This window comes from Trematomus bernacchii, unplaced genomic scaffold (genome assembly GCF_902827165.1).
Source record: "Trematomus bernacchii unplaced genomic scaffold, fTreBer1.1, whole genome shotgun sequence".
NCBI classification, from domain to species: Eukaryota; Metazoa; Chordata; class Actinopteri; order Perciformes; family Nototheniidae; genus Trematomus; species Trematomus bernacchii.
Window position 1 is genome coordinate 27707656 of NW_022987720.1, and position 27085 is coordinate 27734740.

The 27085-nt window shown below is 40.4% G+C and overlaps 1 protein-coding gene across 2 annotated transcripts; it reads left to right on the plus strand.

Annotated features, from left to right (window-relative positions):
• Positions 1 to 542: 542 nt before the first annotated feature.
• On the plus strand, positions 543 to 26773 carry smurf1 (SMAD specific E3 ubiquitin protein ligase 1). 2 transcript variants are annotated; one of them, XM_034143005.1, is made up of 18 exons: positions 543 to 798; positions 11668 to 11706; positions 12574 to 12682; positions 13006 to 13139; positions 13225 to 13290; positions 13427 to 13502; positions 15787 to 15998; positions 16306 to 16390; positions 16741 to 16887; positions 17726 to 17957; positions 19049 to 19152; positions 21120 to 21234; positions 21377 to 21555; positions 21658 to 21795; positions 22165 to 22285; positions 22923 to 23124; positions 24465 to 24549; positions 25169 to 26773. In XM_034143005.1, the coding sequence occupies exons 1-18, from the start codon at positions 744 to 746 to the stop codon at positions 25266 to 25268; spliced, it is 2199 nt and encodes a 732-aa protein (XP_033998896.1). In that variant the 5' UTR covers positions 543 to 743; the 3' UTR covers positions 25269 to 26773. The 2 variants fall into 2 exon arrangements, with proteins under 2 accessions (XP_033998896.1, XP_033998897.1); XM_034143006.1 differs by having other exon boundaries at positions 24474 to 24549.
• The last annotated feature ends 312 nt before the right edge of the window (positions 26774 to 27085 follow it).

Sequence of the window (27085 nt, forward strand, 5' to 3'; positions counted from 1 at the left end):
GTTATTGGAGAAAAAAAGAATAACCATAGAAGGATGCATAACATCTGAGACATTTCTTATGAAGACGTATGTAATACTTACATTTGTATGTATTGATGCTACAAAAGCTTGAATGGAGACTGGTATATACAAACATCTTTTAAAGTACTTTTGGGAGTAAATATCCATGTGCTGGTGGTATTAAAGAGGCTATTGTGGGACTGGGAGTAACCAGAAAAAAATATGTAGGCTAAAGTACGTCAAAGAACCTAAATATATTCAATCATTGCATTCCCATTTTGAACTACTTTATTTCTTAATTAAACATTATCTTTTAAATCTATCTTTATAATCATAAAAATACAGTGACATTTAACATAAATAGGCTTTGTCACGGGTATTTTTGCTTTTACTAGTGTGGAATACAGTACTTTAAAATAAAGCAGAACTGAAGGCTTCAATGTAAGAATTTGATCTTTACGGGCACGCCCACGCTTCCCGGACGCGCGCCCGTCACGTTATACCCGTTAAGGACATGACGTCAGTACGTGCTTGAGCCTGCCCGAAAATGCTCTCCCGTGTTGTTGGATTTCGAAAGAGCACAGGACTTTGCGATGAAATAATACATTTTTACCCGTGTGGAAAACAAAAACAAACCGCATGTTTTTAAACGTAAGTGTTTCGCGTTCCCATTGAGTGGAGAAACGGTGTTTTTGGAGGGGACTCCAACGGGGAAGTTTGAGTGATCGTTTTTTCCCGGAGTGATGTCGAATCCTGGGACTCGGAGGAACGGGTCCAGCATCAAAATCCGACTGACAGGTAAAAAAAAAACGACACCGAAAGAAAGAAAGCGCTTACGGTGCATGTTTTAACTGGAGCTAAATTGTTTCTCCATACAAACCACAGTTTAAAAGTGTTGTTATTAGCAAACCTAACAGTGTCTCTTTGAGGCTCTCGGCTCTGCTGTTTGCCCAAACATCCGGCAAACACAGCCCATAGATGTATAAAGAGAACTGGATACAGCGTCGGAGGCGGGACCCCGTTCATTTCTATGAGAGATGCTCAGTGGCGCATGAAGCTCAAAACGGCCTGAGCAAAAGTACCCGTATGTGGGCCCATAGAGCTTGCGCAGTTCGGTTTTCCCTTTAGCCCCGCCCCCGATCTCCCGCTCTCGGCTGAGTCAAATGAATGGAGAGATAAAATAACTCTGGATTCAGCTTTTAACTTCATTTTACAACTTTAAGACCATAGTTCTTTAAATAAGGGATATACAAGTGTTCTTGGTGGGTAGTTTAATTGGCTTTAAAAAAATATATACGCTGATTAACAGACGTCTCTTTCCCAATGTAAGTCAATGGGGAAATAGTATTTTTGGGCCCAGCGACGTCACAGACTGATACTGAAGTTGTAGTACCGCCGTTTAGCCACTACGATAATTTGCTCCAACGGCCGGCACACTTCCTGGAGGCACAAGTGCTAGCTTGTTAGCTCATATGCTAACCCAAATTACCGAGAGGACAGTCGAGAAAGCTACTCACTATCAATGTGGGTTTCACTGTATACAATACCTATCCTTACAGGTCATTAGAAACACCCACTCTCGAAAGCTATATTAAAACACTTTACGATTTGCCAACACTTGTTTCCCAACCAGCTAGCGTTAGCTTATAGTAACACTGTAGTTACCGTTGACCGCTAACGCCTGCTAGCTACACCCATATTTTTTGGGTTTGACCAGCCGAACACATCGCTTGACCTGAATGTGATGAGCTCTGATCCTGGGATTAAAGCTAATGTCGAACTACACCCGGTGTGAAACAAAATCAATCTCTCGGTGTATTTAAAAATGCTAGCATGCATTAGCCATGAGTATGGATTTCGCTGCTGTGCGGTGGTGTAAAGTAACTAAGTAGATGTACTCAAGTACTGTACTTAGGATTCAATTGTCAGATGCACAGTAGCTACAGTGTAGTTATGGCAATGGAAATCTTAAACCCCATGCTCCTTCAACAATGCTACATAAGTATATAAGACATAAACAATCAAATAAAGTGCAAGAAGAACCCATCAAATAGTGCAAGAGAAAGTGACAAATGTGTATGCAGTAAACTATATACATGTACAATAGAATAAGATTAGCTAAAACAGAATGTAAAATGAAATACTCTATAGAGATAAAACACTGCCTATGGTAGTAATAAATAAATAAATGTGAGACATGCAAACAGATGAATGCTTAAAAGTTATCAAGGCACTTCAGAGCTCAGGAGTTCAACAGTCTTATGGCCTGTGGAATAAAACTGTCAAAGTACAATTTTAGCTACTTTGTACTTCTACCCCCCTACAATTCAGAGGTAAATCATGTACTTTTACTCCCCTACATTTACTTGTGACTTTGAGTTACTTTGGAGATGTTGTTAAATGATGTTAAATATAAACAACACCTAAAAAATACTTTAGTTACACCTGGAGTAAATTCACAAGCTACCCTGCAGCATACAAAGTCATTCAATTATAATCAAAACAAATGATATATATTATTATAAAATCGGTCAATCTGCATAATGAGTACTTTTTACTTTTGGTATTTTAGTATGTTTTGATGCCATTACTTCTGTACTCTTACTAAAGTAACCTTTTGGTTGCAGGACTTGTACTTGTAACAGAGTAATTCTACACTGAGTACTTCTCCCACCTCTGCTGCTGTGTCAGCTGGAGCAAAACTAATGTGACTGACTCTGTAAACTCAGTCTTACCCAGAAAAGCTTGACAAGTTTGCTTTTTTGGTCATCCTGTTATCTACTCTACTATATTTGTGTTCGTTTTAGGGTCAGTCTTTCCTCTGTAGGGCACATAGGAGTCTTTTCTTTCCCTCACACACACGGACACAGCTGGAACAATGGTTTTTACTGTAGCTAATGTAACCCCACTGGGCACCCAGGGGCCTCTATTCAAATGGTAATGACCACTCTGCGCCGCTGGGCAGACGCCTTGTCCTTCTTCTGATTCAAAGTTGAGCAAACACACACCATAATGTGCTTGCCTGTCTGTCTTTTGGTCTGTATGCATCGGTGCAGGAGAGCACTTCAAGTGTATGATTGTGAGGGATGATGCTGAGTAAAAGAGCTACAAGCTGGCTGTTTATTTTCCTACTCTATTCCTTTTTTTTTTATTTAAAGAGAGCAGAGTATTTTGATTATTGCAGAGCAGAGACAGAGAGTATTGACGAAACCTACACTCCCAGATCTGGCATACTTCTCACCTTATCATACATTTTTCTCATTTTAGTTACAAGATATGTTTATCTGTATTAACCAGTTACACATAGTGTCTCAATTGTCAATCCAGGCTCACAACAGCAGTATTTCCTGTTTTAGTTCAAGCCCTCCAAGAAAACAGTTGATCGATTTATTAACAATTAAAATAATCCTTAGCTTGAGCCCAAGTTAGGAGAAATACAGTCATAGGGAATTGGTTCAGTATAGAGCTGCATCTTAAAGGTCCCATGTCATGGCCATTTCTACTGATCATAATTCCATTGTTGAGGTCTACTAAAATAGATTTATATTGTGCTATTTTCCAAACTCACATTGGTTTCTCATACAGCATCTCTGTATAGTATGTGTATTCACTCTCTGTCCTAAACGGCTTGTTGGAGCTCCTGCCCCCCCTCCCTATGAGCCCAGTGGCCGTCTGCGAGACACAGCGAAACCCAGCCCGAACACACACACACACACACCCGCAGCCTGGCTTAACGTAACGGCTCCGCGGACGTGACGTAACGTAACGGCTCCACCGATTGGTCCATTTGGACCCAGGAAGAAAAAGAGAATTCTCCAACGAGGCGTTCTGGGGCAGCATAGACAGGTATTTTCTGTGTTAGAGTTTTACTCGCTACAGGGTGTACTTTGAGGGTTTGTGACTCAGCAGACCGTTTACATGCAGAAAAACCTTCATAACACACAAGGGGACGGGTAATAACCGGAAAAGCATGACATGGGACCTTTAAGGAAAAATCACTGTTAGAAATTATTTCCCTTAAAATTGCAATTTCAATATGATTCATGATATTGGAGTGATGTCGTATTTGAACCATAACATCCCTTATGATTGAAACGTATATTAAAAGATTATGTAGTGGTAAAAAAAGAGGAGGATATGTTTCAAACAAAAACATTTTATTAAGTCTGGTGTATCCAATTTGTAGGCTGCTTCGCAATAATCTAAAAACGTTTAAAAAAAATATATATATATTAAACCTTTTATCAAAAATGCAGCTTTCTCTGGTCTGATTATTCCACTGGTCCATATTATGATTTTGATAACATTTGGTTACATTTGTGCAGCCCTTTCAGTACCAACATGGTACATACAATATAAGTAATCTGTTTAAAATAACACAAAAACAATCTTCAAGTCTAGTTCAAGGAATGCTTCATCAGGGTTGTGTTTCAGATGATCCGCACACTGAAAGAAAGTAGTGAAAGTGTGTATGGATGTTTTACGCCGTGGAGGGTGTATCACTCATTATTTCAGCTTGAATGCAAACAGTGGTTATTGCCCCCTGACTGTGCCCCGCCCCCACAGGTATGAGAGGAATTCTAATTGGGTGAGGAATGTGTGATGAGCCAATGGGAGAGCAATGCTGTGGCTGGCCAGCGCTGTGTTTAGTCTGAGAGGGGTTGTTTGGCCTACATCTGAAAGGCCTGTGTGTGTGTGTGTGTGTGTGTGTGTGTGTGTGTGTGTGTGTGTGTGTGTGTGTGTGTGTGTGTGTGTGTGTGTGTGTGTGTGTGTGTGTGTGTGTGTGTGTGTGTGTGTGTGTGTGTGTGTGTGTGTGTGTGTGTGTGTGTGTGTGTGTGTGTTTGTGTGTGTGGTGTGTGTGTGGTGTGTGTGTGTGTGTGTGTGTGTGTGTGTGTGTGTGTGTGTGTGTGTGTGTGTGTGTGTGTGTGTGTGGTGTGTGTGTGTGTGTGTGTGTGTGTGTGTGTGTGTGTGTGTGTGTGTGTGTGGTGTGTGTGTGTGTGTGTGTGTGTGTGTGTGTGTGTGTGTGTGTGTGTGTGTGTGTGTGTGGTGTGTGTGTGTGTGTGTGTGTGTGTGTGTGTGTGTGTGTGTGTGTGTGTGTGTGTGTGTGTGTGTGTGTGTGTGTGTGTGTGTGTGTGTGTGTGTGTGTGTGTCACGGACGCGGACGCAGACAAAGACCAGGGCGAGTCTGACTCTGGGTCACATTTTAGAGACTGGGTTAGGGTTATATGGACATATTTTAGCTAGCTAGAAGGCGGTGTTCTGGTTAGAGTAAGTTAGCTAAATAAGAGGGGCTTTTCCAAAAGTGTCAAATTTAGGTTTCATGATCGAGTGAGATGTGAATGGAGACTATTGGACTGAATAGAGGAAAAATATGATGAAAACACATTTTAAAAGTCTTATAGAGAAACATTTGCTGATAAAGATTTCGCCTGTCTGGTTTAGGACTTTGTTTTATTACATTTGTGTCTTAAGCCAAGAGTATTAAACACCGAAAGTGGGCCTCAAATGCATGATCAAAAAGGTTTCTTATTTGATAAAGTGTTGCTTGTTTTAAGTAATACTTCCTATCAGGGACTGGTTGTTATCAGTATGTGGTAAAGTTTACCAAAATCAGTGCTGCACGATTGTGGTTAATCTTACTCGTATTGCGATATGGTTCCCATTATCAAATTTAATTATACTTCATTCAGATATCTTCACATATTTAGCCTTTGCCAAATATTGCGCTTCCTGCTATTTGAATATTGCACTAGTCCAAGAAGAAGTAGTTGCTTTGTTTGGGTATGAATGCGTTATTGTGAAAAGAAAATGTCGTCTAATGCATAAAAGAACGAGTGATTCAAGGGATATGATAATGTTATTTTGCTCATGGTAGCAACACGATTTGGGGAAATAATCTAATTGCGATTTTTCGGACAGATATTGCGATTGCGATATTTGTTTTTAAGCGACCCAACGGAAGTTTATTGTAAAATGCGGCCATACCTCCGGCTAGGAAGGTCGTATCAACGTGCTCCCGTCTCCAGCACCCCCGCAGCCCGAGCTACGAGTGAAAGAACTCAACTTACATGAAACTTCCGTTGGGTTGCTTTAAAGTCAAGCTTCAGTTTAACATTCACCCTGTAATAGATGTAGAACATGTGATGGAGCATTACTAACCTGACTCAGATGCTTTGTTTCACCAAAGCATCTAGGAAAGCTCCATTGGAAGCCATTTGGAAAAATATTTCAAAAATACTTGGCAGGTGATTGGATCAATCTGTCTATCACCTACTATCATGGACCACTTCTGATTGGTTAACAATGGCTGGTACATGTGGAGCACAGCACTTCTGATTGGTGTGGATGACTGACACACAAGAAGAACAAAACAAAACTAAAAGAAATCGCAGGCTTTGCGATTTGATAATTGCATCATTTCAAATTTCGATTTAAAATCGATTAATCGTTCAGCTAATGTTTTGTTCCTACGCACTTGGATTCAACTATTTTTTTCCCAAACACAGAGCAGTGTCAGTAGGCGACATGGGATAGAGGCGAAGAAAGTGGCAGAATGAGGAATAACCAACGATAAAAAAGAGCAGTTGAAAAAGGAAAGGACACAATAAGCAGCTCAAGTGTGAGATAGAGATTGAGGGAGAGGGAAAGGGGGAATCATGCTTACTTAGGAAGCAGCATAAGCACTTCTAATCCTCTCACTTACTGAGCCAGCAGCCTGTGCAGAAACACAGAAAGTCGATGCAGGAGCTGACAATGGAGAGCCTGTAAATGTGACAACAGAGAGATGCACTCTGAAATGTGTTTTTTGTATCAAGTTGTGTGAAAATGTAACATAGCTTCTGTATGTGTTTGGAGAACTGTTTGTCATACTGTGCGTGTTTAGCTGTCGGCGCAGGGCATGTTATTAAGTAGGTGAGATATTTGCTCACATGTCTTTGTTGTTGCTGAGAGGAGAAGGTTTAACAGGAAGTGGCTTTGTTGTAATCTCACATGGGTCCTTCTGCTTGATTTCATCTGGAAAATCGCAGTATTTAAACTGCTTTGGCTCGGTTCGTAGTCGTCACGAGTATTGATTTAAATGTGAAGATAGTTCATGGCACCGTGGCACCTTTTCCAGAAAAACTCTGCCATTAATTTTGATTTAAGACGCTTTAACAAGCTTCTAAGCTTCTGCAGTTTTATGGTTCTTGTCATACCTGAGAAAATAAGTGCAGGAGTCGAGATAATTAGAGAAGAATTTGAGGGATAAAAAATGTTACGGCTTCAAATTCTTAACACTGTTGCTTCTGAGGTGGTAAAAAGCTCCCCTTTCCTTTAACTCTCTTGCAATGTTGTGTGTTCACTCAAGATTGAAAATAATTCTTCCCCCGCTGGCTCCCTCTTGGTTTTTACAAAAAAAGTTTAAAAAAGGAAAGGACATAAATGCCAAAAAAAGAAAGCGGCAGCGGGGTAAATTGAGAACCAGCTGAGCCGAAGCTGTGTGTGTCTTTACCAGCCGTGACCTTGGCAGGATGAGGAATTTCCTGAGACGCTGAGAAAAAAGGGCCTGTCACATATTCAGAGCCGGTCAAAGAGGTGGAACAAGAGGGATGAGGGTTGAATTAGGGGTGTCTCTTCTGAAAAGAAATGGAAGCATAAGATGGATGGCAAAGATGTGACCGTGCCGGAAAAAGTCTTCCTCGTCTGCTCGTCTAAAAGAAGAAGCAGGGGCACATTTTAGAAACTTGATTCTGTCCCGCTCCAGCTGTGTTTCTTTCATTGTGTCTGGGAGAAGATGAGGTCTGAGAGTGGAATGTGTGAGTCAGGAGGAGGAGGAGGAGGAGGAGGAATGAACAGGGTTTCGATGAGGAAGAGGAAAGGATATCCTGCAGCCATTCTCCACGGGTTAATCACAGGAAGTAAACCACCGTTAGCCAGACACATCTACGCCACCGCACAAAGTCACCACATCCTAAACCGCCGGCTGGCTGACTGACTTCCTAGAGGTCTGTCTGGGCCAAAGCACATCATGCCCAGGTTTCAATTTGGCCGCAAAGATGTGATAACACTGACTGTCAGGTGGTGTAGCAAATCAGACAGGAGCAGCAGGTTTAATAGATCATGAGACGCCTTCGCTTTTTCTGAAACACAACAACCAATCTTCATGCCTTTCATGTTGCTGGAGCGGCAAAATTATAAAGAAATAAAACGGGAAATTGACTCAAAAATGTAACTGCCGGTAGGGCACCAGACGCAGGAGAAAGGATCCAAAGTCCAGACAAGAAGGTCGTTTTTTTGCAGTTATATTCCACTGATCCATTATCCCACACTACAACGACAATGGTTTTCCCATATCTTGCCCTTTTTGCCTTTCCTGTGGCCTCCTTTTGTCTTTCCCCTGCTGAAAAACCATATGCCTATTCTGGCGCGCTAATCCCACCTACACCTGTCAATATATAATATACAATATATACACACCTACCAGGTGTCTTGCCTTTAAAATAAAAGCATAAACCACTACTAAATAATTAATCTAAAATAATTAAACAGTAAATGTAGGTATCGTTAGACTTTGAATGCTCAAAACTACTTGGTAATAGGGATGGGAATTTGAAAGAAAATGTATATTCGAATATTCGACTCCCAAAAAAACGGTTAACCGAAATGTATATATCCTATAAAAATAAATAAAAATGTTGACAAAAAATAAATACATGTTCAAATCAGTATAGAAACCAAGTCGAATTTGTCAAATGTATTGAACTGGTGATCACAGTTTGAACAGTTGACAGCTATAGGCCTACAGCTTTCATGCTTAAAACATAACTTGTTTTTTAAATGAAAGAGGGATCGTACACGAACAACATAACGGGTTAGGGTAACGTAACCCTATCACAACAGAGATCAACCTATAACAGGGCCTATGCACAGAATGCAGCTATTCAATACTCATTCTTGTTTAAGAATATGAGCATGTCTACTCAGGGGAGAGGCGGGTGCGGAGGCGATTCACAATCAGGCCAGCTGTAGAGAAGACCCTCTCAGCTGGAATTTGGGCATAAGATGAGGTTTGAGTCTGCGTGATCTGCGTATAGGGAGGGTCAGCACCTGCAGCTCTGCCCGCTGTGAGGGGCCGGTGAGCGGAGCAAAACACACCTTTAGACCTAACACATTTAGCTATGGCACTGTCGTATACATTGAATTATTCCATTTGATCATATGTAATCAACTTAGGCACCCCTCCAAAAAAAAGAAAAATTCATATTCTCATATTCGAATACTTGAATAATTTCGAATATTCGATTAATCATTCCCATCCCTACTTGGTAATGACTTATTTTGGTCAATATCTAGGAGATGGACACATCTTTTGAATAATCATTGTATTACTTTTAATCAAAAATAAAGATCAGAACAAAATAAAGTAAAGTGCTTCATTTATTTAACAATTTAAGACGGAAAAAAGCAGCGGACTCTTGAGGTAAATGTCAAAACCAGCATTGGCGTTTTTGGTTTTATAAATGATAATATTAAAGGTAGGGTAGGTAAGTTTGAGAAACCGGCTCGAGATACACTTTTTGTTATATTCCATGGAATGCTCTTAACATCCCGATAGCAATGAATATCTGAAGTGCTTTGACAAAAAATCCATAAATAAATGTCATCTGTGGAAGCCGTAGTACTGTAAAAAGCACGACCAATCATCTGAGCCGGCCCGGCTAAAATAACTGGATGGCCTACCTGCCTGTCAGCCTTCCATCTGTGCACAAACTTATCTCGTGCCCTCATTGGTCATGTGTGCGTTCGTGTGTGTTGGAGGAGGGGCTCTGTAAGGAAGTGGCAGATTTTCTCCGGTTGTGTATTTTCAAATTCTAGCGATCTCGAGTCGGTTTCTCAAACTTACCTACCCTACCTTTAAATGTAATTTGAATGCATTTAGTTTTGTTTAAAGCTCACAGTGTTAAACAGAGCCTGTAAAACGTAAAACCAGTTTAGGGATGACGGCACTCCCTCATCTGGTTGCATGAAGATGATTGACATGATATAATTACACACAGAAATGGACCCAAAGTATTTCTCTTTTAAAATATTCTGTCACATTCTGCCAATTGTTCAAGGTCACCAAACACCGCAATTTATCTTAATTACCTGTCAGTCAGTGGTTTGAGTTACCCGCCTTCAGGGAGGAATCCATATGGTAATTGAACACCTACATACCTGCAGAGCAAGTGCTGCTGATTCTCCAGAGAACCTTACATCCCTTTGTTCACCACGGTGTAGAAACTACCACGGAACAATTTGGGGCAAAAACCCTATTTGCATTTATATTTGATGTATGTATGTATGTATGTACATTGTAATATGATTCACAATATTGCCTAGTCATTATTTATTTTTAATTTGAATTGAACAGTTGAGTAATTGGATCATGGAGTGATTGTCTTTTTTGTGTAGATATTTAGTAAACAAAGACGTGTTCTTATATCTGTAGAGTACGATTTGTAGGCTGTGACTTCTCTGCAACACAATATTCACTCAGAATGACATTTTGAAACAATGACAATTCTAAAATCATTGTGTCTCCTGCAGTTTGAATATTGCACTTCTCCATATTGTGATTTTAGTAAAATGATGATTCATGTTTTAGCTGGAGAATCCGCCTAACATAGGAGACAACACATAATAACATTAATAACAATGATGCTACTCTGAAAATGTGTTCTGCTTAACCGTTGAAATCAACCCGTTTTTGTCAATTCTATTGTTTGCAGACTCACATAAAAAAAAAAATACAATTTAATACACATTAAAAACAGTTATAAAAAGGCGAGTTTTGACCTGTTATTTGAACAGAGACAGATTGGTGCAGTCCGTCTCAGATGTGTTGGAGCAAAGAGAACTCTCACCTAGAGCCATTTCATCAACATGTTTATATCCAATTTGTCCCAACTGTCAGACCACATAATGTTCCCAACAACGACCTAAAAGCTGGTACTTAGCGCTGGACATGTATACATATGCAGTGTAAATATTATTCCAGTTATCACGTCGATTACAGGTTACTCTACAGTCACCTTTTCTGACTGCATTACATCAGCTTTTATGCAAACAGGCTGCTTGTTTGTGTTCAATGCCCACACTGCCCTATAATCAACTCCTCTACTAACTGGACGTGGTGTGTTTTCTTTAAATAATTAGTTTATTGCTGTGTTGTTTTAAGTTTTACAGCAGTGACCTAGAATGAAAAACGCCACCATACAGGCAGCCTGGCAAACAAATAACAAGAAATTGCACACTCACACCCACACACACAATAAAGTAAATACTTATTGCACGATTAGGAACTCTCAAAAGTGTAGTTTTGCTCTCTGGATCCACAAAGATGATGTGGCAGCGAAGGCACCCTGCCACTCTCACTGTGGGCGGTGTGTGTGTGTGTGTGTGTGTGTGAGAGTGTGTGTGTGATCCTGACACTAGCGTATACTTTACTGCCTATTCTCCTCCTGCAAGTCACATAAGTTCTCCTGCTCATTACCATCTTCTGGCATTCATATATTATCCTGAGCAGCGTTCTTCCTCCACACCGCGCTCCAGTGTAGATTTATACCAGCCTACACACACCCTGAGATCATTTACATATTTGTGTGTGCGGCATTTTGTTCATAATGATTTTCTATTCTTTTGCAGTATTATGTGCCAAGAACCTCGCAAAGAAAGACTTCTTTCGTAAGTATTAAGATGTGCTCATTTACATGTGCATGATTTTGACGTGATGACGGTTGGTTTACATGATGAGATGATGTGTTTTCAATAAGGGTCTGTGTGTGACATCAAAACCAACTCTGTACACACATATAGCGGTGCAGTGATGACATATTTGTGTAGGTGGAACCGGAAGTTGGCATCTCAATGGTTCCCTTGACAAAAAGTCTGATTTTGGAATATTGCAGAAATTAAGACTTCTAGCAAACAAGAGTTTCTGATACTTACACGTTCTGTTCAGCAGGATAATCTCCACAAATCACATGCTAAAGGCGGCTAACATTCGGCTTGATGGCGTTTAGAAGTCTTTCGCAACTTGTTAGCATTCACCAGTGGGGTATCTACTGATATTTCACCCTTGTGTTAACCACAGAACTCTAATATTGGCCCTCAAACCAAAAACATATTTAAAAAAAAAATGGTGACTTGAGACAAGGGCACCCGAACTGCTAAAATGCTAACTCATTTCCCAGTTTAACGACTCATTCCGGCGCCACTCTATTGCCATTGATGTCCCTCAGTTGCTGTTTGTCATGACCATATCTTTGTTTTAATTTCATCCACTTTTATTAAATGATGCGCTGCCCAAAAAGCAGATAGAATATGCTGTTATTGGTTTAGAGCTTTTAAACTGGAGGCTGGTCTTAGTAAAAGTAAAATGTCTGCAGCAATAGAGAGCTCTGCTTTGTTGTAGAGATATGTTATCTGCATCACTTAAGCCAATTGAGATATTGCTAATAACTAGATGCTAGCTCATTGGGTTTCACCGTGGGGGATACAAACTATTAATCTGAGCTGTGTGTGTGTGTGTGTGTGTGTGTGTGTGTATAGGACTACCGGATCCCTTCGCCAAGGTTGTGGTGGATGGATCGGGTCAATGCCACTCTACAGACACAGTCAAGAGCACACTGGACCCCAAATGGAATCAGCACTACGACCTGTGAGTCTACCGCAACACAACCACAGCTACTATACACTTAAATACATGTTTTCTTACTGGTTTTATCTTGAAATTGAACAATATACTTCAAAGATGTCTTCTTTTATCAATTCAATTTGGTCTATTATTCTCAAACAATCACACAGGCACATTATGTCTTACAAAAAGGGAGACTTTATATTCAGGGCTGCAACTCGCGGTTATTTTCAACTTCTTTGTTTATATGTATTTAAAGGTCGAGAGACAAAAACCTTATATTCTTGACACCAGACTGTGTTGTATTAAACATGAAGTAATTTGTGAATCTAACATCTGTTTTTCAGCTACATCGGAAAAACAGACTCCATCACGATCAGCATATGGAACCACAAAAAGATCCATAAACGACAGGGGGCGGGCTTCCTGGGCTGCATACGACTGCTTTCTAACGCCATCAGCAGGCTAAAAGACACAGGATGTAAGTCTCTCTTTTCTGTGTGATTTTTAAGTACACATTAATGCAAAAATCCTCTGGTTTACATTTCCCTTTCCTTCCTTTCTAGACCAGCGACTAGACCTCTGTAAGCTGAACCCCTCGGACAGTGACGCAGTGCGGGGGCAGATCGTAGGTAAGGGTTGGAAACACAGATACATCATCTACAAATGACCTGCATCACCTCGCCCCCAGAGTAACTTCTGTTTGACTGCGTGAATATTCTGCCCTCTGTCGCTCCTCTGACCTTTCGACCTCCTGCTTGTGTTCAGTGAGCTTACAGACGCGAGATCGCATCGGCAGCGGTGGCCCTGTGGTGGACTGCAGGGGACTGCTGGAAAATGACGGGTTAGTGCACTGCCAGACCTCAGAGACACAATACAATAACCTCATGGGAAAAAATAAAATCTTGTTGTGACACTGTTGAATGTTTCATAGGTTTTTCTGTTACGCTTTCTCAGCTATATTGGAAGTTATAGAGAGCCTTCCTTTTTGTTTTTACGTTGTTGTAAGTGTCACGATTGATGCCTTTTTTGGGGTGTTTACAGATCTGCAGTTTGTTTGCCTTGTTCTGATTCAGGGACTGTTGGATACAGTTATTGCGTTTGCCTCTTTGTTCATTGTGTGCACACAGAAACATCCACGAGCGGTCCAGAAGCTGTAAACAAATTCATCCCTAAACACTTCCTCTCTTTTAGTTATTTTTCCTGGCAGAGCAGGAGCTACTGCCGTTTCACTGGTCAATTATCCAGCTTTCATGAAATGAACATGTATAGCTACAGCAAGCATCTCTACTGCGACCTAAATACGATCTTCTGATGAATGTTATTAGGAGACATAAGTTTGCCTTAGAAGCAGAGCTATGGATGCGTACCACCACGCACTCACAAGACAGTTGCTCTTCAGATGGTGCATCAGGTAAATGTGATTAGAGTGGAAGCCGAACGTGACCACCGGGGGGTCTTGCCCTGTTTGTTTCGCCCCACTTCTGATTGGATTGCTGCTTTCACACATGCTCAATCAAGCTTAACCAGAGGCCTGTACTACGAAGCCGGATTTTCCTAACCTGGATATGTTTGAGTTAGCCGGTTGGCCCAATCCAAAACATACGCGCTCTGGCTAAACTGTACTACGACGCTGGTTATCAAGTGGATCGCTCAAGCCAGCCGTGTCCTATCTAGTTAGGTGCGCGTTCACATGAAAGGGGTGTTATTTGGAGCATTCGACCAATCTCAAACACGGACAAGCGTACTGACAGCGCAGCGTCATACTTCCTGAATGAAAAGTGAACTTTAATATTAGTCAAATATGAAGAAGTTAAACTTTAAACATCCATGACTTAAACACTTTATCCAGGATAAAAGCCACATAGCTGCACCTGCAAGGTGAATACAGCTGGTAAAAGAAAAAGTGTTTGAATGCGTACATTAACAGGTTTATGAAATCACTGCCCCGTCCAAGACACGAGTGGATCTGACTTTAATTAGGGTCAACTTAATGTGTTGCTTAAAATAATACTTCTGCATACAGTATGTGACACTGTGAGTGTTGCACGGCCAGATACGGCTCAAGAAGCTGACTCAAATAAGGAAATATATGATACATTATGATGTGATATGATATGAATGATAATGGGACACATCGACGTCTGCACTCACAGTGCCGCGGACTGTACTTAATGTTACTCTGATCCGGTTACTTATGTCGTGGCAGATATTTAAGTAAGCTTTCTTAACGCTAATATTATAATAGTCAGATTGCTCTGAAGATGGGAGGGGATATTCTATTAATTTTCACGTTCACACAGTCAGTTGATTTTGGCCGGCCGTCTTTCCTGCAACGGCAGTTTTTCTGTATTTCCTCTATCCTGTAATATGACTTGATCGCTTTAAGCTCCGCACACGGAGCTCTGATTGGTCAGCAGGCAGTGCTTTCACTGAGTTGATCTCTTAGCCTGCCACCTAACCTGCTCCGGAGCAGGTTTGCCGCTCAGCATAAGTTACCATGGAAATCTAGCCTGCTAAAAAGAGAACCAGCGTCGTAGGACCGGAAAGCCCGAGATTTCCCTGAATTTAGCCGGCTAAGCGAAAATCCAGCTTCATAGTACAGGCCTCAGGTGTTGAAATTCTTCAGGTTACAAAACACCTCGTCCAAACCAGCTAGGTCTACATTCATCCTTAATGAAACAGCTGTGATATTTACTTTTCAATCAATTAAAAAGGAAACCATGTCGTATATTGATCTTAAAGTATAGAAACATATTAAATACCTTTTTCGTGAAGGGTTAAACGATGTTCTTTCTACAAATATTCCCACATTTAGCCCAAAAATCTCCTAAAAGTTGTGCAAGTAGGTTGAGAGTTTATGACTGCATACTGCTTACATACAACCAAGGTAATTCTCATGCTCATAAAACACTCATATGCTAATAACTTGAGTGTCCTTTGTCATGTTGGCATCCCTTGAGAAGTTGAACTGAGACTTATTTTGGGAGATGTTGTGGTGCAGCATCACTTAAGTCATAGTTATCATTTGTTTGATCCTCTTCCAAACTCTGGTACCCAAAGATCAAAACAAAAGCAGTTGACTTATCATGTGCTTCAGGAAAACAGTGACATGTGTGTGTGTGCAGGCCTGTGTTTGAGGGATGCTTCAGTGAAGAGCCGCTGCCCTACTCGGACCCCACCGGGGCAGCGGGAGGCGGGAACTGTCGGCTCGACTCGCCCGGTCAGGAGGGTCGTCTTCAGACGCAGCGAATCAGAGGGCAGGACTCGAGAGGCCACGGACACACACCCCAAAACAGACCGCACGGACACCAGCCGCCCGACCTGCCGGAGGGATACGGTCAGTCAAACATTTAGAATAGAATAGAGAATAATCCTTTTATTGTCATTATACGGGTGCAATGAGATGAGTAGAGCTGCTCCTTTTTGCCATCAAAGATATAAAAAAACAACACGAGACGTACAACATTCAGGAGAAGACAACATACAAACAAGCATTCATACTTCTATATGCAGATAAAGTGCAGCAATATATCGGTTTAAGTAAAATAAATATGTTTGAATGTGTATTTCTCTTTAAAACATCTCATGTTGTATTTATTTCATATTAAGTCATTTAAGACCTTTTTTTCTTCTTTTTCAAACAGAACAAAGAACGACGGTGCAGGGCCAGGTCTACTTCCTTCACACACAGACGGGCGTCAGCACCTGGCACGACCCTCGAATACCGCGGTACGTTTACAAATCACTTCACTCGAGTCCAAGCTAAACCTGAAAGGAGGCGAGGCTTCAATAAACCCTGCTGACTTTCTAACTAACAGCAGAGGAGGAGGACATAGAGAAGAATTTAATAGAAATAAAAAGCATTACATTGTATTTCAAAAAGTGTGCAGCAACCTTGCTCTGCAGTAATAACACCAACAGATTAAGGGAAAATCACCAGGTTGTTTTTCTTAAGCGCTGGGGTTTAGTTGGGGGTTAAGAGCAGTATGCAGGGTCAGAAAGTTAAAGAGATCTGGCTGCTGCTGCTGCTGAGGATTTCGGCTGCTTTTTGAAGTTTGGCTGCTTGTTTCCTGCTGCAGGGATCTGGCCAGTGTGAGCTGTGAGGAGCTGGGCCCGCTGCCGGTGGGCTGGGAGGTCCGCAGCACCGTGTCGGGGCGGATCTACTTTGTGGACCACAACAACCGAACCACACAGTTCACAGACCCGCGCCTACACACCATTATCAGGTATACATACGCATCGGAAACAGAGTGGTGCAAGGATGGCGTGTTTTTGTAGGCCAACCCGGAAGTTAGCATGGCGAAGGCTCCATTGACTAAAAAAAGTATTAGATTTCTCCATTTGATTTTTGAATATTGCAGAAAATAAGATCCTTTGCAAACACAAGTTTATGATATTTACACATTTTTCTCAGCAGGATAATCTCCACGTATTAACACCACTTTAATAATAGTTCAAGCATAAATGCAATCATTAGGCTACTAAGGAACTACAGCGCGGTCACATGACTTCATATCATCACCGCTAAGCTAAATGTGGCTAATGTTAGCAACCGCTGTTTTTGTGAAATGTAAAATCTTCAGACATCCACCAGTGGGATTTTAACTGACGTATTTTAAGTAGTAGGACAAAACTCGAAAATCCTATAAGTTTGTGTTACCAACAAACCTTATTTCAGCATCTAAATAACGACACAATAAAAAAAACAATGATTCAAAGACGAGCTAACCAGAAGTGTTGAAATGCTAACTAATTTCCGGGTTAAGGACTCATTCCTGCACCACTCTATGCTCTCTTGTATCCCTCATGGCAACATCAATGTACACCTTGGTGGCAGACATTCATAACTCGGACCAAATAAGACTAATCTGTGGTTAATGGGTTAGGCTGGACTCAGACTGGTTCTGAACACGACCTGTTAATAATCGTGTGTCAACAGAAATGCAGGCTTATAGATGTAGCTGCTCTGGCTGCTCTGGCTGCATGCACTGTGTAATCCAGTTCCTTCAAATGTGACTTTCTGACATGTTTTCACTTTTCCCATGTCCTTCTTCCCACCTCCAGCCAGCAAAGCCAAGCGAAGGAATCCTCGCAAGCCCCCCAGATGGAGGTGGGGGGTGAGGAGGGGGGAGGCGTCGGAGTGGTCGGGGGAGTTGGAGGAGGAGATGGAGACGTGGCGGCGCGATACGAGAGAGACCTGGTGCATAAATTAAAGCTGCTCCGGCACGAGCTGTCCTTACAGCAGCCTCAGGCCGGACACTGTCGCATCGAGGTGTCCAGAGAGGAGATCTTTGAGGTGGGTGTGGAGCTGTGGAGAGGGGGGGGGGGGCTCCTGTGGAATTCATACACAGCTGTCAGACAACCTTATTCATCTAAAGAGCACGAAAACACCACCGATTGTGCATATGTGACTCGCTCCATCAAAACCACTCTGCTGTAGAAACGGCTCATTTTGAGAGAAATAAGTATTAAATGTAAAAAAAAACTCATGCTTTGGTCACTTTGGTGTTTTGGTTGATTCTAAACAAAGTATTTCAGGATATGAAACTCTTATCCCTATTTTCGGGAAGATAAATACATTGTACATACACCAGGGTTCTTACGGTCATTACAAACCTGGAAAAGTCATGGAAATTCAAAAAGCTAATTCCAGGTCCTGGAAAAGTTATGGAAAACAATATTTTTCCCAAAGTTTTGGAAAAGTCATGGAAATGTAACTAAAGTTGCATCAAATATAATTTATATTTTATCTAATCGGCGAAATAGTAATACTATAATGATAATAAATACTGTATCGTATAGTAATGAAACGTAAAATGGCATTTAACTGACGAGGTGTTTTGCTGGTGAGAGATTTGAGTTGCTTTAGCCTGTAGAAGCTAGTAAGCCTATTTGATTTGTTTTAGATAGGCACGACATGTTTCATATGCAGACCTTATTTTCCTGTTCCTTCAGTGGTACGCTGAGAAAGAGTTATTTTTTTGGTCATGGAAAATTAGGTTAAGGTCATGGAAAAGTCATTGAAAATCATTGGTGAAAAAGTGCCCACATAATATTGAGCCTAGAGCTCCCTCTTACAACTCTTTGGCTAATATTTTTTTTTAAATCCACTGAAAACTTTGAAGTCCTTTTCCTCATATGTGTGGCTCTGTCACAGAGTATGTGACATATAGTCCTTTTTATATTTCGAGAGCAAAACCAATAAGGATATAATAAAAAAGCGAATCATCTCTTTTCAACAGTGTATAAAACGTAGGGGTCAATGTGACAGATTTCGATATAGATAAACAGTTGAACAGAACATCACTGATCTGAATGCATGTGTTGTGGGTCACTTTGTTTTCTTTTCTCTGCGATGATGTATTAATGTCGTGCGTCTGTGTGTAGGAGTCATATCGGCAAATAATGAAGATGAGGCCCAAAGACCTGAAGAAGCGTCTGATGGTGAAGTTCAGAGGAGAGGAGGGGCTGGACTACGGTGGAGTGGCCAGGTAGCTCGCTGTTCACATCTATGATCACTTTTGTGTTTGATGTAGGCTTTCTATTTCTGTCATCAAGCCTTTTCATTTGCTTTCCTCAGTCACATTCCATTTGTAATCTCCCTGCTGACTTGAGATCAAGTGTTACACATTCACAGCTCTTTGTTTTTATAGCTCCGAGTTATGACGCTGTCAAAAACAAGAAAAATAATAATTGAATACCTCCGTGCTGTCAGCATCTAAATACATGTCACTATATGTGTATTTCCCACTTCATTTACAGCTTCTTAAACAATGTGCCCTATTGCTTATTCGGAGAGTGTTTTTTAAACACATTTGTACAGCCTATTCTTACCACTATGCCATGCCTGCTGTTGTTTCTATTTCATCATTTTATTTCCTTAACCCTTAGATGCATAAGTGGGTCTTTTTTGACCCGGTGAGGTGGTTTTCTTGAAGTATCTTTGTAATTACATTTTCGTTATCATTTCATATTCCAGCTATTCCTCAAACATGTTTTGGATATCATGCCATTCAAATTTTAAATTTACATTTTAAGAAATTGTAGTTTTTGTATTACTACCCCAAGCTTCCATAAGTGGGTCAAAAATGACCCGCATGCATTTTCTATGGAATTTCGTTTTTTTTCAAAATGTAAAGAAAATGTCTAAAATTTATAAATAGTGAAAAATTAAATATAAAATATTTCTAGTGTGAACCAAAATATAATACTAAATATTATACAAGTGATTTTTCTTAACCAAAAATGGCATAAAACCACCTATTCTAATACGGGTCCTTTTTGACCCACTAATGGCGCGTTTCCACTACAGTGCGGAGCACGGTTTAAGAGGGCTGTGACGTCAGCGGCCCGTTTTTGGTTGCGTTTCCACTTGGCCTAGTACCGGCTAGCGGGTCCTAATTCACAGTTTTTCTGGCCTCATAAAATCGTGGTTCTAGGGCCAGGCACAACCAGGCTGAGTGTGTGACGTCAACACTCTCGACTGCTGATTGGTCGGAGAGAATCGTCACAATCGGAGTGTAGGGTCCAGTCACTCGTGCATCTAAGGGTTAACATCCAGTTAGTAAACTCAACCTAAAGCAGACTGTGGTTAGTTCATGGTCACTCTAAGTTGAAGGCATAGTTTGTATTTTTCCAATGTGGGGTCCTATGAGTTATTTGTTTAAAGTCAATGCATTACGTCCTACAGTAGATGATGGTCAGCACAGAAGCTAACCAATAAACTGCTGTGGATAGGGTCAGCATCCAAACATATCTGGAGACGTCTTAAAAGAATCGATATCAGTTTAAATGAACACTGTATTTAAAACATTTTTAGCTCTTTATCCTGCCCTCAGACTGCCCTTTCTATGCTCCCTTCAAAAGCACCAAAGTCCTTTCACAAAAACAGTAATTTACGCATGCAGAACGGAGATGTTGGTGTACCGACGCCTCAATCGGTTGGTTTGTTTGTGTTATTGTGTGACTTTGGTCAATCCGAACAAAACACCAATGTCACACAATAACACAAACAAACTGACCTATGGAGGCAGCAGTATATCAATAACTCTAAACCTAAATTACTGTTTTTATGAATGGACTTTTGTGGTTTTAAAGGGCAGTCTGAGGGCAGGATAAAGCACTAAAGATATTTTAAACACAGTGTTCATTTAAACTCAATCAAATGTTTTAAGGCGTCTTGAGGCTTCAGTTCCCAAAACAAGGGCTGTTATAAATATTCCTAATATAGGATACATTTCAACTGAAAGTAACTTTTTACGGTGGCTATTATGTTGCTTTGCTTCTGTGCCAAAACATACCTCACACAACCCCACCTTAAAAAAGTCTAAGAAAAGACACTTCACTGGACTCAAGGACTACGTCATATACATTTTTTTTTTTCCTTCAGTTTTCTCATTGTTTTATGATTAATGACTGTGCTTTGAACAATGGTTAACAATGTGCTGGTTGTCTGTAGGGAGTGGCTGTACCTGCTGTGTCATGAAATGTTGAACCCCTATTACGGCCTGTTCCAGTACTCCACAGACAATATCTACACACTACAGATCAACCCCGACTCCTCCATCAACCCCGTGAGTACACACACTCACACTCACACTCACACTCACACTCACACTCACACTCACACACTTACTTTACAGTCGAGCTGAATAGGAAGACTCTCTGACCCGTGTGTGTCTGTCTGTGTCTCTGTCTTTCTTACTTTTCGTTCAGGACCACCTGTCTTATTTCCACTTTGTTGGCCGGGTGATGGGCCTGGCAGTTTTTCACGGTCACTACATCAACGGGAGCTTCACGCTGCCCTTCTACAAACAGCTGCTAGGAAAACCCATCACGCTCATCGACCTTGAGACCACCGACCCCGAGCTGCACAAGAGTCTCGTCTGGATACTGTGAGCAAACGCCTCTGACCGCAGAGGGAGATTTATCACATGGCCTGCACTGTCCCCTTTTGGATATAAATAGATTGTTAACTTGTAATTCTCTTTGTGCAGAGAGAACGACATCACTACGGTCCTCGACCACACCTTCTGCGTGGAGCACAACGCCTTCGGGAAGTTCTCACAACACGAACTCAAACCCAACGGCCGCAATATCCCCGTCACCGAGGACAACAAAAAGGAATACGTCAGGTGAGAACAGACACTGTCTTATACTCAAACCTTCTGGGCAATTCAGTATTAATATCTTATTCAAACTAATACACCACTGTTTTTATTGTATTATTCATGTTGTATATCGTCAGGTTTAATACATATTTGTATTCATCATTTTGCTTTTATTTATTTTGTAGTTATATTTTTGTTTTGTTTTTCCATTTATTTATTCATTAATTAATTTTTTTCTCAAATGAAGCAACTGTCTAGAAACCCAATTTCCCCTGGGACAAATGAAGTATTCTGATTGCCGTTGATACAGAAGATATACTGTTTCGTAGTCAGGAAGAGCTGTTGATTTCAGTTTTCTTATTTGTCCTGCACCATGTTGTGTTTGTATTTCAGACTTTATGTGAACTGGCGGTTTATGCGAGGAATTGAAGCCCAGTTTCTGGCTCTCCAGAAGGGATTCAGTGAGCTCATCCCCCAGCACCTCCTCAAACCTTTCGACCACAAAGAACTCGAGGTACATCTGCAATCCAGCTCATTTTACGTGTTTCATTGTAAACTCTCAAACCATCTTTTCTATGCCACCTATCCAGGGTGTCCGCGGGGTCTTAAAAAGTATTAAAAGTTGATGAATCAATTTAGCGAAAATGAAGGCTATTAAAAAGTATTAAACGGCATTTTCCAAGGTATTACATTTTGTAGCTTGTTTTCAATAAGTATATAAATTGTCCAAAGAGGTTGTATTCTACAGTCTGCCTGAATGTAATCATTGCATAGGTGTGTAGTGTGATTCTGTGTAGTTTATTTATGGCATCCCGTTGGGTTTGACGTCATCTGAACAGGACATCGCACGCTCACTGCTTGATAGCGCGCCAAGGTCCGTCTACGCCGGTTGTTAAACAACATCGTTATGGGGAAATGCAAGTTTGCGTCCAAATGGTTGGAAGATAAGGAGGAAGGACAATCAATACTGTATATAGTCAATGTGAGGTAAAGTGTGTCGCCAAGGTAACCGGTTAAAACTCAAAGTGGCGATGAGGTCTTAAAATGTATGGAAAGGGTCTTAAAAAAGGTCTTAAAAGGAATTACATTTGACTTCAGGATTCCTGCATATACCCTGCTATCCTCCTTATTAACCTCCCCCTCCTCTCCAGTTGATCATCGGTGGGCTGGGGAAGATCGACCTGGCGGACTGGAAGACCAACACGCGTCTGAAGCACTGCACCAGTGAGAGCAACGTGGTGCGGTGGTTCTGGGAGGCGGTGGAGGCCTTCAGCGAGGAGAGGAGAGGACGCCTCCTGCAGTTCGTCACAGGATCCACCCGAGTCCCGTTACAGGGGTTCAAAGCGTTGCAGGGTGGGTCACTCACTGGATCACATAACACACATTCCTATTTTACCCACATCATATATTATCTTCACTTGATGCTAACAGTTGGTCTGCTAATTCAATGTATCTGTTCTCCTAATGAACGATTAAACAACCAACATTTACTATCAGTACGATAACTGATTCAAATAGAGTTCTTGATAAAAGGAAATCTCTTTTTACTATGTTTGAGACTTATTATGGTACACTTTGAAGGATATTTTACTCCACTAAACACATCTTAACAATAACATATACACTGGGAAAAAATGCTGCTCCAAAAACAAGTAAATATATAATAAAAACAAGGTGTTTTCTCTTTTAATAAGTGAACAAATCTGCCAATAGAACAAGTACAAAATGGCTTGGTGAGATTTCTTGAAGTAAAGATGGGATACTGAGATAAATGAGATCTTGTATTTAGCTGGGAAAACTTATTTTGAACTATATTTGACCAGAATTAGGACATTTGTAACAAAGAAAGACAGAAATGCTTAGACGCTTTCTGTTTTCTGATGTTAGTTGGAGATGTTCCTCTAAAATAAGATGTTTTTAAGAGACTTTGACTTAAAAAGATGCTTAAGATGCCTTGTCTAAAAACAAGACTTCAGTTATTAAGTCTTATATCAAGTGTAACGACATATTCTGACTAGAAATTAGACAAATATACTTGGCAAGATTTTACGTTTTTGCAGTGTAGTACGTAGAGATGTGCACACGTACTTACAGACTTCTTAAAGTCAATTCATTTGACAATTATTATCTAGATAAACCAGTTCAAAAAACAAAACAAATTGTATACGTCACTCCCCTCCCAAGGCTGTCTATGCTCCTGGAAAATGTTTTCTATCGGATGGCGTTAAGGAGAGCGGTGCGTGTCGTAAATAAAAGCATTTAAAACTCTTTTTGGACATTTTATAACTTTATTGCTGACTTTAATTTGGTCTGTTAGAACTGTCCTTTTTCTTATGCTCTGCTCTCTTTAAAGCCATTAGATAGAAAACTATAAAGAGGCAAGTTCGTTTACTAGCATGCAGACATAGAAAATCATGTTTCAGATTTATTTTCGTATAAAAACACTCACTAAAGCATTATTCAAATAGTAACCAATTAATTCACATGTTTAGACACTCGTAATTTGATCAACTAAGCTGTAGATTGAATTAAACCTAATCCAGATTCATTTTCTGTCCGACATTAGTCAACAATAAATCTAACAACTAATGAATTGATTATATCTTTGTGATTTGATGGGATCCTGTGTATAGACTGTTGAGTGGTCAGTGCTTCGGAGTAGAGCAGTGATAACTAGAATGTATATGTGTAAGGTTCTACAGGTTCTGCAGGACCAAGGCTCTTCACCATCCACTTGATAGACGCCAACACAGACAACTTGCCCAAGGCTCACACCTGGTAAGGACCATGGTTTCTGGAATATTTCAACATTTATGATACTTGCACGTTTCCTTCAGCAGGATAATCTCCACATATTATCACCACTTTATGATTTTTTTTTAAATGCAATCTCCAGTGTAAAAAGCTGACGTTAGGCTCTAAAGGAACTACATCACGGTCACATGACTTCACGTCACCAACAAGGTGGCTAATGTTCAGCGTGATGACCTTTTTAGTAGTCTCTTTTAGTCACCTATTAGCAACCGCTGTTTTAATTAAACATAACAACTTTTTTAATTGGCCAGTGGAATATTTACTGACACATTTTACGTCGTAGAACAAAATGGGAAAAATCCATTAAGTTTGTGTTAACGACAGATCTTATTTCACGCCTCTAAGCAAAAACACGTTCAAAAAACCATTGACTTCTAAACAAGGGAAGCTAACTTTCTAAAATGCTTACTCATTACTGGTTTTAGGACTCACCCTGCACCACTCTATAGACCAGAATAATATAAACAAATATGACTATGATATAGTAGATTTAATCAGTTCGGACAGTTTTTTTAAATGAAAATACGACTTCAATGACTATGTATGTGCCGAAGAGTCACTAATTGTTCTTTCCTGTCTCCAGTTTTAACCGGATAGACGTCCCTCCCTACGAGTCCTACGAGAAGCTCTATGAGAAACTGCTGACGGCTGTGGAGGAGACCTGCGGCTTCGCTGTGGAGTGACGAGTCCAAAATCAACCCGACACACTTGCGCTTGCACTTGCACACAAAACTATTTGACTTTTTACATCATATACACACACACATCAACAAAATATCAAAGTATACGCGGAGTATACGGAGCAGCCAAGCATCACAAGAAACAGACTTTGGGTCTCTCGCCACCTCCTAACCACCAAACTGTTGGGGGGGGGGGGGGGGGTTAAAGGAGGAAGCACAGCGGGAGAGGAAGAAGATACAAAAAAGACAAAAACAGACAAAAAAAGTATTTTAAAGTTTTTCAAATGTTTTGAAGAAGCATTTTTATCCTTCAGTTTTAACAAGCTATGATGTCATTCTTCAGAATGTCTACCGCCGCCGCCGCGGACAGAATCGGCCAATCACATGCGAGCCTGCAAACTTTTAGAAAATCAGACGTGTGAAGAAGAGGAACAAAGCGGAGACTGATTGTCTTTCTGTCTGACAAGCTGATCGATTGACTAGTGTTCATGCTTTATGTTTAACCACTGTCGTGTATCAGAGAGTGCATGTACGTGTGTGTGTGAATGAGACTGTATTTGTGTGTGTGTGTGAGAGAGAGTGGGTGTTTCAGGCATGGCACCCTGTTCCGCTGTAAAAATGATCAAATGAGCCTGCTCCTCTGTTTTTTGCTAACTTTTTGTCTCCTTCCGTTTGTATCTGCGACCACTCTGATCCACTCTGATATTTTTATTATTTATTACTAAGTGATTACTGACCAAGCTGCTATATGCTCTACACAGAGCCCACACTAATCTCTTCATCACCCCCCCTCTACCAGAGTCGAAGGGTCAATTCACTTACAATTCAAGTAATCCACAAAGTGGGTTTTATTGAATTTCGTTACTTGTTTTTATTTTTTTTAACATTCAAATAATTGCGGGGGGAATACTCTTGTCAGTGTATGAATGAACAGTGTTTTTGGTGTTTTAAATACCATGTTACATTTATTTTGAAAGGGATCAATCCTCCCTACCCTGATTTAAAAAACTCTACTGACGCTGGGGACCTGGATATTTAACTAAATGAGCCACGAGGACGGAAAGGAAGAAAGGGTCAGCTTCAGGAACTCTTTGGTTGTATGTGACGTGTATAATAAAATCTCAAAAGCCTTTCATACATGTTTCATCATCCATTTCACCATCTTGTTTTTTCTTTCTCTGTGGCCCTGATGTTGTCTCCATTGCCTGGATGTTAGAAAAAAGTAGTCCTCGCTCTCAAGACCACCGTGAATGAACAAAAAAAATCCTCTTTGCAGTCATTAGTCCTCCAACAAAGTGAATGAAATCAAAAGACCTACATGTGGAAACAGTTGGGATTTGTTGTAGATTGATTATTGAAGACTGTTAAGCAGTATCATTTCAATCTGCATTTTCTAGAGTTCACTGTGTAATGGATGCAAGAGTATTGTAACTTACTATGTACTAAACATTTATGAAAAAATACAATGTAAATAAGATTATATTAAAAGAAATTAAATTGAAAATAAATTCCTTGTCTTGTGTGCATTTTTTTTGACTATCCATATCAATTAACATTATCTGTACATACATGTATTCAATAAACATTTAAGTATTTCTAATTAGAAATGTAATGTAGCTAATGTCTATAACCTTGGTGATGTTATGTCCTTTTTAATTTTGATATCTTTATTTTATTTAGGTTATTCGACAATTAAATGTACTTTTATATTTGTATTTCACATACTTAAACCTATTATGTTAACTTCTTATGTTTGTGTATATATATATATATATATATATATATATATTTGGATTTACCTATATTGCACCTTATTTATT